Source organism: Macaca mulatta, chromosome 6, assembly GCF_049350105.2.
Source record: "Macaca mulatta isolate MMU2019108-1 chromosome 6, T2T-MMU8v2.0, whole genome shotgun sequence".
Lineage (NCBI taxonomy): Eukaryota > Metazoa > Chordata > Mammalia > Primates > Cercopithecidae > Macaca > Macaca mulatta.
Genome location: NC_133411.1, coordinates 34,820,310 through 34,834,788, shown reverse-complemented (window position 1 = coordinate 34,834,788; position 14,479 = coordinate 34,820,310). Strand labels below are relative to the sequence as shown.

Sequence of the window (14,479 nt, the reverse complement as noted above, 5' to 3'; positions counted from 1 at the left end):
AACTTATGGATCCATAGTCACTGACTTCAGTTTTCTTTATCTAGTTGACAGCTTACCCTTCCTCGAGGTACATGTCATAATAGAATCCATTTTCTATTGGCGGTCCATAACACAAACATCCACCATAGACTCTTTCCATGGCTTCACCCATTATGTGAGCACTGGAGTGCCAATACACCTGAAAATTTAAAGAAAAATGGCATGGTCTGAGTCTTGGCATACAAGTTGTCAATTAATGTGATTGTCTGAAAGAGACATAATATTTATTATAAGTAAACCCAATATATAAAATCCTAAATTTCTAAATCTATAAACTACTGTGTGTTTCTATCCATAGCCAAAGTAATTCAAAAGGCTTCCAATTACTAAAGTGTATTTTTATTTTGGAAATCATCTGGTTTAGCTGTTTTCAAACAAATGAAACTAAACTTGCCATCACTAATTAAATAGCATTGATTTTGCTCTCTGAAAACAATTGCTCTCACAACGTGACTATCTCATTGACTGCAATGGCCCAGGTTCTACTGAGTCAATGTGCCCACAGCACCATGTCTCAGACACTGTGATCTGGTCTCTAGCTGGCTATGGAACATCACTTAGAAATTACATGTTGTAGGCCGGGCGCGGTGGCTCAAGCCTGTAATCCCAGCACTTTGGGAGGCCGAGACGGGCGGATCACGAGGTCAGGAGATCGAGACCATCCTGGCTAACACCGTGAAACCCCGTCTCTACTAAAAATACAAAAAACTAGCCGGGCGAGGTGGCGGGCGCCTGTAGTCCCAGCTACTCCGGAGGCTGAGGCAGGAGAATGGCGTAAACCCGGGAGGCGGAGCTTGCAGTGAGCTGAGATCCAGCCACTGCACTCCATCCCGGGCTACAGAGCAAGACTCCGTCTCAAAAAAAAAAAAAAAAAAAAAAGAAATTACATGTTGTTATTGGCCCAAAACAAAGGTGGTACAACCCGACCCCATAACACAACGACAAAACATAAGGACAAAATCTGTACACTGAAACCAAATGGCAGTACTTGGTTTTAAAGTAATCACTGGGATGAGTCAGAATACACCCAAAGCAATGTTTTCAAGATTTAGTATTAAGGTACCAAAGTGACATTAAAAAATTCTCATAAGAAACTTGAGGACTCCAAAATACATTTGAAAACCACTAATCCACATACATAAGTGAACAATCATCACTAAAACAAAATACTTTGTTTCCCCTTATATGATACACAGCCATGAAGAATTAAAAAGAAAATCTTGTCATCAAATGCAGGTTGACTTTTATAGTGTTATCCAGCAGATTTGCATCTTAAGATGAAAAAGATACAGAAAAAAATACAGAAATTGTCCAATAAAGGGAGTGCTTTGAAGTAAGGTTCAAATTTATTTGTCAAATGTACGTATCTTGCTAAAGTGTTCATAGTTTAGAGGCCAGGCGCAGTGGCTCACACCTATAATCCCAGCACTTTGGGAGGCTGAGGTGGGTAGATCACTTGAGGTCAGGAGTTCGAGACCAGCCTGGCCAACATGGCAAAACCCCATCTTTAGTAAAAATACAAAAATTAGCCAAGCGTGGTAGCATCCTCCTATAATCCCAGCTACTCGGGAGGCTGAGGCAGGAGAATTGCTTGAACCTGGGCGGCAGAGGTTGCAGTAAGCCGAGAGCGCACCACTGCACTCCAGTCTGGGCGACAGAGCAAGACTCAATCATTTAAAAAAAAAAAATTAAAATTAAATAAAATAGTGTTCACAGTTTAGAAAACAATTTTTACTTGTTTAATCAATGTTTAATAAAATTCCCAAAACATTTTCCCTGTTGAAGTGTCTAGTAATGAAAAGACTTATTCAGCTTCACCTCTTTATTTTCTAAGGCAAGCACTTTTATTCTGTTCCCTAAATGAAGGACAAAATGAAGATTTCAAATATGACAATGAGACAACAATAACTGTTTGCCACCCAATCGCAGCAGGACTGAACTGATGCAAACATGAATCTGCATCCTAAAATTCAATGAATACTAAATCAGCTACTTACTGCCTGAGCCTCCTCATCCTCAAACTTGAGAAGCTCCAAGGTACAATCTTCTTCCAGAGGGCGGTCCAGGTCCCACACAACATTATTTACTTTAGCAATAACGGTGTTGTCGGCCAGGCCTTGACTTAAAAGAAAAAAAATGTCCATACATATATAAGAACACAAGAATCTAATTTGAAAACAGGAAAATAAACACTATTTTTATTAGGTACTGATTCTTTTATTGATGTATCTCTATTTTTTCTGAAATATAACAATAAAAACAACAAACTCCAAAAATGTACCTAAGAATGTAACTGGAAGATCCTGAAAATGCAGAACATTATCATTTGACAGTGAATGCCTCCTGTTTAAGCAGATATGGCAACTCTGATAAATAAGCACGATCAATTGCCAATGGTTTGATTAATCTTAATTTCTCCAATAAATAAGTTTTTTTTTTTTAAATTGTTTAGAGACAGGGTCTTACTATGTTTCCCAGGCTGGCCTCCTGGCCTCAAGCAATCCTCCAACATCAGCCTCCAGAGTAGCTGGGACAACTGGCACAAGTCACCACACCCAGCTTTCTCTTAATACACCCACCTTTCTCTTTCTACAAAGGTAAGCTATTTAGACTCCAAAGGTGGGGGGGGCGGGGGAAAGGCCTACTAAATAACTTCTCTGTTCCTCTTCTTGCTTAAAATGTACACCGGTTCCTTACTTTGACAGACAATGCTAACCTCAGAATAAATTCTGCAAATGCCTAAGATGATAATATTTATAATACAGAGGTAAAATGAAAGACTATTTAATAAAACTTTTCATAATGTGAGTAAAAATATTACACACCCAATATACAATATCAAACATAAAGTATCAAATGATGAAACATCAGAGCACACAGAGTGTAAAAGCCACAGGAGTTCTGAGGAGGCAAAGCAGCACAGGACAGAGTCATCTGGAAAGGCTTTGAGGATAAAGCACTCACAGGAAGAAAGCTGGGGGGCCATGGCATTCCAGATGAGGGAATGGCCACAGACACAAGCAGAGGTGCAAGTGAAGAAAGATTTATGCAGGAAGCTGTGTGACTAGAGCAGAGTTGAGTAAGGTGAGCCAGATTATACATCTAAATGCACAGCTAGAGAAATAATAGTCTATAACAGCCTGGACATCTCAACAAAGGTAAGCAACATTCTACGCTGTGAAGAAAAAGTATACACCTTTTACACTGTAAATCTCAAAGAAACCTACCACTAGAAGGCTTTAAGCTAGCTGGGCTTGCTGTGTTGGTGGTTCTCTATGTGTAAAGGTTTACAACCAATTGTACACAACTTCTCCCATGTAAGGATCAAGAAAGAAGAACCAAACAGAAGGTAAACAACAAACTCCTTTCTATTTTCAATGTTCCTACTAACTTTACCATGGGTTATAGACAATGTTTTCTTTCCTCCTGAGATCAGATGGAGCCAGTAACATAAATACATGCATTTCACAAAACATAACATGAATTTGGCAGACAGAAATATATTTCATCATATTGGTATAAAATAGTTTTCAGGAGATTAAAGAACTGATAAAAAGGTTACTCATATTCTCTAGATTCTTTGGGAAGAACATGACTTATATCTTACCATCCAAAATGGAGCCCCAAGATTCTAAGAATAGAGTTACTTTGAAAATGTAGATTACACATGGGGCCATACTGGATCATGTCAATTTTTCAAAGAAGGGTAAAATAATCTGTAAGATTTGCAACAAAATGGCCGGGTGCGGTGGCTCACGCCTGTAATCCCAGCAATTTGCGAGGCCGAGGCGGGCAGATCACGAGGTCAGGAGATTGAGACCATCCTGGCTAACACGGCGAAACCCCGTCTCTACTAAAAATACAAAAAATTAGATGGGCGTGGTGGCAGGTGCCTGCAGTCCAAGTTACTTGGGAGGCTGAGGCAGGAGAATGGCATGAACCCAGGAGACGGAGCTTGCAGTGAGCCGAGATTGTGCCACTGCACTCCGGCCTGGGAGACAGAGCAAGATTCCGTCTCAAAAAAAAAAAAAAAAGATTTATAACAAAACAAAACTTCAAAGAAAAACCTTTTGACATAAATGGAACATGTCTTTTTTGTCCTTCCCTTTCATACTCACCACTAATTATCTGAATCTTTAAATAGCCTGTTATCAATGTTATAATTTTTCACAGAACAAAAAGTTATTCTAGACTTTTGTAAAAATTTCCTAAGGTATTCTCAGTGCAGATCAGTGACAACTCCAGAGCTAAAGCCCATCAATGTTTTATGTAATTCAACCTTCTTTTCTTTCCGTCCACAACGGAGTCTCGCTCTGTCACCAAGGCTGGAGTACAGTGGCTTAATCTCCACTCACTGCAACCTCCACCTCCCCGGTTCAAGCTATCCTCCCACCTCAGCCTCCAAGTAGTTGGAACTACAGGTGTGTGCCACCACGCCTGGCTAATTTTTGTATTTTTAGTAGAGACAGGGTTTCACCATGTTGGCCAGGCTGGTCTTGAACTCCCGACCTCAGGTGATCTGCCTGCCTTGGCCTCCCAAAGTGCTGGGATTACAGCTGTGAGCCAATGTGCCCAGCTATGTAATTCAACTTAGAATTTTATAGTTCTTGAAAAATATTTTTCAACTGAAGACTTGATAAATTACAACATAATCTAGATAAACGTAGAAGGTAGGGGAAAAGGTTCCCAGACTAACAGAAGCCCAAATTTTAATGACACAGCTACAATCTCATTGTGTGACAACAGAAGAATCTTTTAATCAACCTGACCTTCCAAATTATCTCTAAAATGAAAGGTTTAACTGATACTTGAAGGTCTATCCAGTTCTCTGTGCTCTCACATAGAAACTTGCATGGTATCACAATTGTTTGCTTCCTTTGGAGTACGGTAGAAGTACTTGTAGGTAGAAGCCCTTCTCAAATGAATGGAAATACTCTGTTCACTTTGTAAAAAGTACTAACCAATGTCTGTGGTACAGTAGAGGCTCATGGCTCATAGGCCTAACTGGTTCTGCTTCTACTAGTTGTATAATAGGCTTACCAAGAATCAGCCACGCTGGTTCCCCAAACTGTTTTTGTGCTTGTTCTTTTACGTGTTTGGTTCAACAATACAAAATTGATGACAATCAACCATATGATAATTCATGTGGTGAGATCAAAGGGTTCATTTCAATACATAACAATTATAAATAAACTTAAAAATACATAATTATAAAATAATACAATGAGGGAATTATGGTTTCTATGAAAACCAAGTTGAATGTTTGAGAAGGCTTGATAAATCCAAGTCACACACACAAAAATATTGTCAAGTTAGGTGTGACTCTACAACTACATGAAAATCTGCAAGGATTCTGCGCTCAGACCACTTCTCAAATGTGTTAAGATAATGTAAGAACTCTAATTAGCACTTGCTATCCCCCAAAGCTTTGCCATACATATATATATTCACTGTTTTACGTATGTATATAAAGTTAGCAAATACATATACAGTCACATATTTAAAGTTGAAGTGTTTAAGACCAAGATTGGCAAGCTTTTTCTGTAAAAGGCCACACAAATATTTTACACTTTGCAGGCCAAACATGGTTTCTGCTGCATATTCTTTTTAGTTGTTTTATTTTTTCCAACTATTAAAACATGTAAGAATCATTTTTATTTTTGGCTTTTAGGACGTACACAAACAGGTTATGACCATAGTTTCCCAATATCTGGCTTAAGACATATATATATATATATGTGTGTATATATATATATATATATGTGTGTGTATATATATATGTTTTACCAATTATTATTTTGATAAACTGACCAATTACTGATCCCAATCATATCAGATTAAGAAAACTTCTCTCCTATTACAAAACGTTCATCTAATTCTCAGTTAATTGAAATAACTTCTTCCCACCCCAATAAAAGTTTTAAGACTAGGAATAGTCCTTCGTTGAATTTATAAAAACAGCACACTTTTTTCACGTGTCATATAAAGTTTCTTAACCTTTCCATGTCAGATTATCTAGCTCATTTTTAACTTCAAAACCAAGGCATTTAAGTCAAAATAGGTAAACACTGTTTACTTGGTTTTGTAACATTTATAATCATAGTAAGACTAAAAATATATAAAGCCCCGTAAGACCAAAGTGAACTCTTTCAGAAATTAACTTTCAATTTTGACTACATAGCTCTGTATCATTTTGATTTTTAAAAAATCCCAAGTAGGCCAAATTAAACAGATTAAAAACACTGAATAGCAACATAAAAATATTATAAGAATAAAACATGGCAGGATAATAAAATGAAGTTTAGTTAGGCCACAAACTATAGAATGTCATGATGGGTGTAGCTTATACCTAATTCCACAGGCAATTTGATATGGTGTAGTTTTCCAAGATTCCGCATCAACCTGTTTACCATCAGGCAAAGTGACTTTAATTGGCTTGCTATCTTTTTCTGCTTTTTCTGCCAGAAGGGAATCATGTTCTGCTTTTAGTATATTATACATCTCAAGACGTGTGTAAATATATTCAGGCCAAGGATTCAACTGTAAGACAACAAATCAGGAAATAAACAATCAGTAAATATTGCTTTCCTATTTAGAAATGGGAAAGAAATAGTAAAAACAATACAGAAACCCACGACTATTGATTCAATGTAGTAAATAAACACACTGCCAAAATCACCGGCATTACCTCAATTTGTTCCTAAATGAAGGTAAAAGAAGGAATTAAATGCCCTATTCTTGTTCTTTTTTGTTTTTTTGTTTTTTTCAGACAGTCTCGATCTTGTCCCCCAGGCTGGAATGCAATGGCGTGATCTTGGCTCACTGCAACTTCCGCCTCCTGGGTTCAAGCGATTCTCCTGCCTCAGCCTCCCGAGTAGCTGGAATTATAGGAGTAGCTGGGATTATAGGAGTGCACTACCACGCCCAGCTAATTTTTGTATTTTTAGTAGAGACGGGGTTTCACCATGTTGGCCAGGCTGGTCTCGAACTCGTGACCTCAGGTGATCTGCCCGCCTCGGCCTCCCAAAGTGCTCGGATTACAGGCGTGAGCCGCCACGCCAGCCTAAATGCCCTAGTGTTATGCTGAATTGACAATTACCATTTTGCTATTATTTTACAGCAAGTGGTCTTTTCTCTTTTAAGATGCCTTCTTAAGATCTTTTCTAACAAAATTATTTTACAAATAGAGCTATAAACAATACTGGAAATAAAAACAATAAACTGGCTTTTCCATTTTGTTTCAATCATCTCCAGGTGATGGTCTGTGTGGCTGGTCGGCCTATATGTCCACTCACAACCAATCACAAATGTATTTGACTTAAGGTCTCCCCTTCAAGGAAAGTATTTACTGAATTCAAAGATGCCAAGATCACCCTGAAATATGTAATTAGCAAATATAATAAAACAGCATACTACTACTTTCTATAGTAGATAAAATTAACAAAAATATTTTATATACAACATCAATTTAGGTTTCTAAAAGTTTGGTAAAGAAAAAAAAAGAGACAGCAATCAAAGAGCTGACTTCCTCTACTGTCAGAGACTCTATAATTTATGGAACATTTCAAAAAGGCAATGAATCTGTGGTAACAAAACAGTCGAACTAACATCTACAGCATTTATCATCTTCAAATTACAAGAACATTAACACTGCATACAAAAGTGAAGAGGAGATTGCTTAATTTTGCCATGACTTTCTATCTTCAAATGAATTTCAATTTTTCAAATATAAAATGACTCACTACAATACAGATTTTAACATTTGTTCAATGTTGATAATGCTATCAAAACATCTCCATATATGTCAACATACAATTTGAAAGGAGTACAAGCTAATATCTAATCCTTAAGAAAATGACCATGCTCATTCCTGTAATCCCAGCACTTAGGGAGGCCAAGGCAGATGGATCACTTGAGGCCAGGAATTTGAGACCACCCTGGCCAACATGGTGAAATCCTATCTCTACTAAAAATACAAAAATTAGCCAGGTGTGGTGGCGCAACCTGTAGTCCCAGCTACTTGTGGGGCTGAGGCACAAGAATCACTTGAACCTGGGAGGTGGAGGTTGCAGTGAGCCAAGATCGGGCCACTGCACTCCAGCCTGGGCAACAGAGTGAGACCCTGTCTCAAACAAAATGAAACAAAACAAAACTGACTGGAGATAATAGAAAATAATATCAAATGAAAAAGATTCATTGTCTGCCCAGTAATTCCTTCCTTCCCTCCTTCTTTCCATTCTTTAATGACAGGGTTTCACTATGTTGCCTAGGCTGGCTGGAGTGCAGTGACAATTCACAGGCACATTCACAGCACATTTCGGCCCCAAACTCGTGGGCTCCAGTGATCCTCCCACTCAGTCTCGAGTGGTTGGCTCCCACCACTGTACCAGACCCTAATATCCTTGTAATTCCCACCCACAGGGGTCCCTCCCTTTCTTTAGTCATTCAGTTGTTCTTTGGGAGCTTTTCATCAAATTGCCACAACGGTCCATAATCTTCAATGGTGAAGAATCCATGAACTAACTAAAAGCTCAGAGCCTGTCATTCTACAACCATAATCTGAACCCCTCAGACGAATGCACAGTACCTGCTTCCATCCACTCTAAAGCATCATTATACACCTCCCCACCAGCACTACCCTCTGTATCTTAACTGTGGTTTATCATCATAGCCACTTGGCATGTCCCAATTAGAATTTTGTGTCAAAATTTCTTCAACATTCATTCAGCAGATACGCTCTGTGTCAGGCTCTGTGACTGCAGAGATGAATAAAACCTGCATGTTGCCCTTGGAGGGGAAGGCCAAGGTCTTGGACAGTTCACTGTACACTCTTTTTTTCCAGACCAATCGTTAAACATAAATAATCACATGTTCCACTTAAAATTCTCTGTTCAGAACAGTCTTCTAATTATACTCTGTCTTATTTCCAGGTCAATTCTCAAGCTGTGATGGAATAGCATGTATGTTTGTATTGAAAGTATAAAAAATAAATTAGGGAACATACGCATTTTTCCATTTGCTTGCAAATTTTTAAATTCACAATCAACAATTTTCTTCACAATTACAGTGGGGTATAATGGTTGGAAGACTGATCAACTGATCAACCGTAAGAGAAATGGTTAGGTAGGGTTCCAAGCAACACTACACTTGATCATCTATAAACTTACCCTAAAGTAAATGACGGCACTATACATTTAGTAATTGCAGCGTTTGTAAAAGTGGCTCTTAAAAGCCAGCTTATTGTGCTACTTCGAAAAAGGCTGTTCCTTTGTGCTTCTTCCTTCTGGTAGCTTTCTAAAGAGTCTCCAATAAAACAGCTCTAATGACTAAAGCAAAAAGTGAAGCACAGTTCACAGCAGTAAAAATATAGTAGAAAGACAAGCTTAACTGCCTCTAAAAGCAAAATACTCAGGAACCAGGTTGATTTAAGGTTGGCTTTTGATATGCCAGTTCCTTTCAGTGTGAGCCTGGGGAAGGGAAAGCATTTTCTCCAGACTTGAGAGGCCTTAAGGGGAATCTGTCCTGGCTTAGAAGCCAACCCTAGGGCAGGTCCAGATACAAAGGGCAAGGAGGCGGTCACAAAACTGGCTTTCTTTGGTTTTTGTTGTATTCAGTGTAAGCCCAAACACCAAGCCTCTATTCCTTAACATCTCATTTAATGAAATAATCAGAGAGCTAGCATCACGTCTGGCAACTGAATAATTACCAGTCTCCTCTTCAACTTTTGTTCTCTGATTTTTATATTCAACCCCACAATCAGATCACCTTATACAATCATACGCCAGTTGCTTCCTTTTACAGTAACAAAAGACTGAAAGTCTTTTTTCCCCTCTCAGATTATCCTTTCCTAATTCTTCTTCCTGATTTTTCCAACCAGTACCATCTTATAACACCATGTAAACCATTAGAATCCTTACACATTCAGAAAGTCTCAGAAAGTTCCCTGTGATTTGCCAACCTTTGATAACAGAGCCCTCTGCGATAACTTTTACCTCAGCTCGACCTCCATCTCCAGATCCTTCTTTGTTCTTCTTTTTGCCTCCTTCCTTTCGCTTCTCTTCACCAGCATCAATCTAAATAAGCAAAATACGTTTTATATTTTAATCTAATGTGACACCTCCACCCTGCGATGCCCCAGCAAAAGTGTTGAGAATGTTATTTTAGTATTTGTTATTGAATTTTTAAAAAATGGAAATCTGATATTGAAAGACTGAACAATTTCATCACTGGCAAAGACAGGTTAACAACTACAATAAAGACGAGTCTTCAAAAAGTAAGGAGTTACTAACGATGTTTAACTCCTCAAATTTCATTTGTTTTATTTTAACTATTCCCGTGACTCTCGCTTCAGGTTTACTTGGACCACATACCAAACATATGGCCACAGGGAAGCATGCAGTTGACTCAGTAAGCATATTTCCAGGAAAAACAAACAAACAAACAAACTGAATACAAAGTGTGCCCATGAATTCCACCAGTGTTACCAAAAGCCATGGAAGAAGCAAATATAAGGCCCAATCCCTACCATGTGTAAACCTAGTCTCTCCAGGGAAAGTAAGGCATACATGTGTGAGAAACTCCCGGAGAAGAAAAGAACAGTAGTAGCGCTATGATTAGACGTCAAATAAGCTAGGACTAGTGTAAGAACTTTAAAGGATGGAATGCATTTCAACAGGTGGATTTTGAGAATAGAGGCAATGTGTCCTACGTGTACACATAAACTTGTTGTCAGAAACGTTAAAATTTAAAGAGAGAAAAAATGACTAAACCAGGCTGATTAATGAAGGATTGTTTTAGAAAGTAATACAAGGTAAGACAGACTAATGCTCACAGAAGAACTAAAAGTTACCGTAAGGAATACAGGCTTCAATTAGAAGTAAGTGAAGTCATACAAAGTTTTAAAGTAATAAATCCTGTGCCAGGAATGTAAAGGGGGGGATTTCATTTAGTTTGCATGTTTGTGACCTTTAGTTTTTTAAAGTTTTAAGATACAATCCATATATCATACAAGTTACCCATGTAAAGTATACAATTCAATGGTTTTTAGGTATTCACTGTTGTGCAACTATCGCTACCATCAATTTTAGAGTATTTTCATCACCCTCAAAAAGAAACCTTGTACCCATTAGCAGTTCACTCCCTGTTGCCTTCAACTCCAGACCCTGGCAACCATTAATCTAGTTTCTGTTTCTATGGATTTGCCTATTCTAGGAATTTCATATAAATAGAATCACACATTACGTGGTCTTTTGTGACAGGCTTCTTTTAGTTAGCATAATAATTTCAAGATCATCAGGTTGTAACATGTATCAATACTTGTCATTGTACCTTTTTATTATCAAATAATATTCCATTGCTTACTTATCCATTTATCAGTTGATGGACATTTTGGTCACTGTCTTTTAAATCCTATAAAACGTGTTACTTGTATAATTTTAAAAAAAACTAGTTTTAAAATATGACTCCTAATTTCATGCTGAGCTAAAATTCCCCCCTACTCCACGAGTCTGGATTTAATAAACTTTAAAGGTTCATTTAGATTCAACAGATCCTTTGTCATACAGTAGAAGTGAGGTAACTAATCAAGTATACTGGGTAAAAAGAAAACTGCAGGTGTGTGCAGGTTTAAAGTTGAAAGATAATAAAATAAGTTTTATATTTCTGATAAGATTATTTGGGTTTTGATCATTTGCCAAACGAACAGGGGTAGTGACAGAGAGAGAGAGAGACAATCACCACAAAGTTTTTCTGGTTCTAAATACGGCTCCATTTTATAAACAAGAACATTGGCTCAAAGAAGCAACCTGCCCACTTGTATCATTAAGTAGTAGAGGTGGGACATTACGACAGGTCTCTCTGGAACCCTGAGGCCTATTACCTCTTTTCTACAACACTGGGAAGAGAGTGGGCAACTGTTCTCTATTTCCCTGAGTATATATGTTATGTACATCTACATACAAGTAATCTAAAATTTCAACCCAAAAATTGGGAAGCAGAACTGGATTGTTAACAGAAGCTACAGAATTACCTTTCTCAGGAATGATCTGTCCCTGACTCACTCAGAACAGCACAGGGGTTATTAGTATTTGCTATAGGATACTGGGTTTGAGAAAGGGGAAAAAAAGGGATACTTGGTTTGAGCAAGTTACTGTTCCTTTGCCTGCTTTCTCATCTGTATAATGGAGATAATAACAGAACCCAGTTCATAGCGTTATTAAGAAGATTGAATGAGGCCGGGAGCGGTGGCTTAGGCCTGTAATCCCAGCACTTTGGGAAGTCGAAGCGGGCGGATCACGAGGTCAGGAGATCGAGACCATCCTGGCTAACACGGTGAAACCCCATCTCTACTAAAAATACAAAAAAAAAAAAAAAAAGTTAGCAGGGCGTGGTGGCGGGCTTCTGTAGTCCCAGCTACTCAGGAGGCTGAGGCAGTAGAATCGCGTGAACCCGGGAGGCGGAGCTTGCAGTGAGCCGACATCGCGCGACTGCACTCCAGCCTGGGCGACAGGGAAAAAACAAAACAAAACAAAACAAAAAACAAAAGACTGGGCCGGGCGCGGTGGCTCAAGCCTGTAATCCCAGCACTTAGGGAGGCCGAGACGGGCGGATCACAAGGTCAGGAGATCGAGACCATCCTGGCGAACACAGTGAAACCCTGTCTCTACTAAAAAAAAAAATACAAAAAACTAGCCGGGCGAGGTGGCGGGCGCCTGTAGTCCCAGCTACTTGGGAGGCTGAGGCAGGAGAATGGCGTAAACCCGGGAGGCAGAGCTTGCAGTGAGCTGAGATCCAGCCACAGCACTCCAGCCTGGGTGACAGAGCAAGACTCCGTCTCAACAAAAATAAATAAATAAATAAATAAACACAAAAGACTGAATGAGTTAATTCATGGAATACATTAATACAGTGCCAAACCCGTACTTAGTACTCAAAATAAATATTAACCGTTGTATAACTATTACAGGAAGGAAAAAGTACATATTTGTTAACCATACATATTAAGTCCAATTAAGAATAGTACAGGAGAATATTTATGGACATGGAAAGCTGTTGACCACATCCTATTAAGCAAAAAAAAAAAAGTTACAAAATAGTAAAAATACCATTTTATGTGAACAAAAAACTATGTATTGTCACCATTTATCATCTAGAACTAAATTTACTTGGTTTAGAATGTGCTCCATTCAATTCCGAGTAGACAACCAAGAAAAAGTTTTGGCTTTTAAGTGACTTGTCCTGTCACAGACTTGGGATAGAGGCTCCCTTAGCTCAAGATGCCACCACTTCTCACTTGGACTATTACAACAGTTTTCTGCATGTGGCCTCACCTTCTACCCCAATGCCAGCGTGACTTTTACAAATTCAATCTTCCTGCTTAAGATCCTTCATGTATAGAATACAAGTAGCAAACATCCTTGTTGCCTAAGATCTTTCTGACTGCTGTTCCTTTAACCCTTCTGGCATATCTCTTGCAAACAACCCGAAAGACAATTCACCTGCGTGCCCCTTTTCACTGCCTTCCCTACCTTTATGTGGGAAGCCCCGTTCTGCCTGTTTTCCTGGTGAAATCATTCTTCCAAACTCAATTCGAAAGAGCCCTCCTAAGCTTCCTCTTCTGTAATACCACACAGCTGATCACAAAGCACTAGGGCTGTTCTCCTGTCTCTTACACATCAGCCTGTGAGGCCCTCAAAGTCGGGGAACTGGGCCCTACTCATCTTCCCACCTCCACCGCCCAGCTCAGTGCCGGGCAAAATGTATACTTAACCACCCAAACCTGGACAAGTTGGGTCAGATCTCAGGGACTCGGTTTTCCTTTCCTCAAAATGGAGCTCTTTACCCCCGCAGGATCTTAGGAGATTGATTAAATAAGGCTCTGCAATATGTTTCCCGCTTACAGTAAGCCACAAACCCGAGTTTGGAAGCCCCAAGCCTAAGATTCTGATTCTGTCTCCGCGTCTAACTACTGTAGATGTGAGGCTCTGAACAAGTCGCTCAATCAAGGTCTGTTTCCTCATTTGTAAAGAGAATGGACCCAGAGATGAACTGCAAGGCCCCACCCTAATTTATGAATGGACGGTTCCCAAAGGGGGTTCCGACTTTCCATGAGTCCCACCGTCCCCCACTCCTCCGACCCACGCGGTACCGGCCGCTTCCTGCTTCCTGACCCCTGCCCCCGCCGCGAGGGAGCGTCTGCACCCACGAGAGTCCCAGGCTGGTCTCTGGGTCCCACCAGGTCTGCTCACCGGCTTCTCCTCGCCTCCCATCTTCCCTGAAGGACTGCTGGCTTTCTCCTCAAACATTGGCGAACGACGAAGCGATCAGAGAACCCGAAAGCGACGGCCTAGAGGAGAAGAGCAAAGAGGCGGGTCGCAGGTGGGCTAGGGCCCGGGAACACTGCGCTTGCGCCACTTGGCCTCCACTGGACCAGCTGATGCAA

The 14,479-nt window shown here is 39.6% G+C and overlaps 1 protein-coding gene across 2 annotated transcripts in view; it reads right to left on the bottom strand.

Annotated features, from left to right (window-relative positions):
• The window catches only part of TARS1 (threonyl-tRNA synthetase 1), a 38,107-nt gene extending 23,654 nt beyond the window's left edge, over nt 1-14,453 (bottom strand). Inside the window, exons 1-5 of one of the 2 annotated variants that reach the window (XM_028849367.2) lie at nt 14,286-14,453; nt 10,032-10,112; nt 6,389-6,579; nt 2,037-2,160; nt 57-178 (exon numbers count right to left, since the gene is read on the bottom strand). In XM_028849367.2, the coding sequence (XP_028705200.1) occupies nt 57-178; nt 2,037-2,160; nt 6,389-6,579; nt 10,032-10,112; nt 14,286-14,342 (575 nt within the window). In that variant the 5' untranslated portion in view covers nt 14,343-14,453. Of the gene's footprint in view, nt 1-56; nt 179-2,036; nt 2,161-6,388; nt 6,580-9,206; nt 9,361-10,031; nt 10,113-14,285 lie in introns of those variants that run through there. The other variant, XM_078004403.1, reaches the window with a different exon arrangement.
• Between the last annotated feature and the right edge of the window lie 26 nt (nt 14,454-14,479).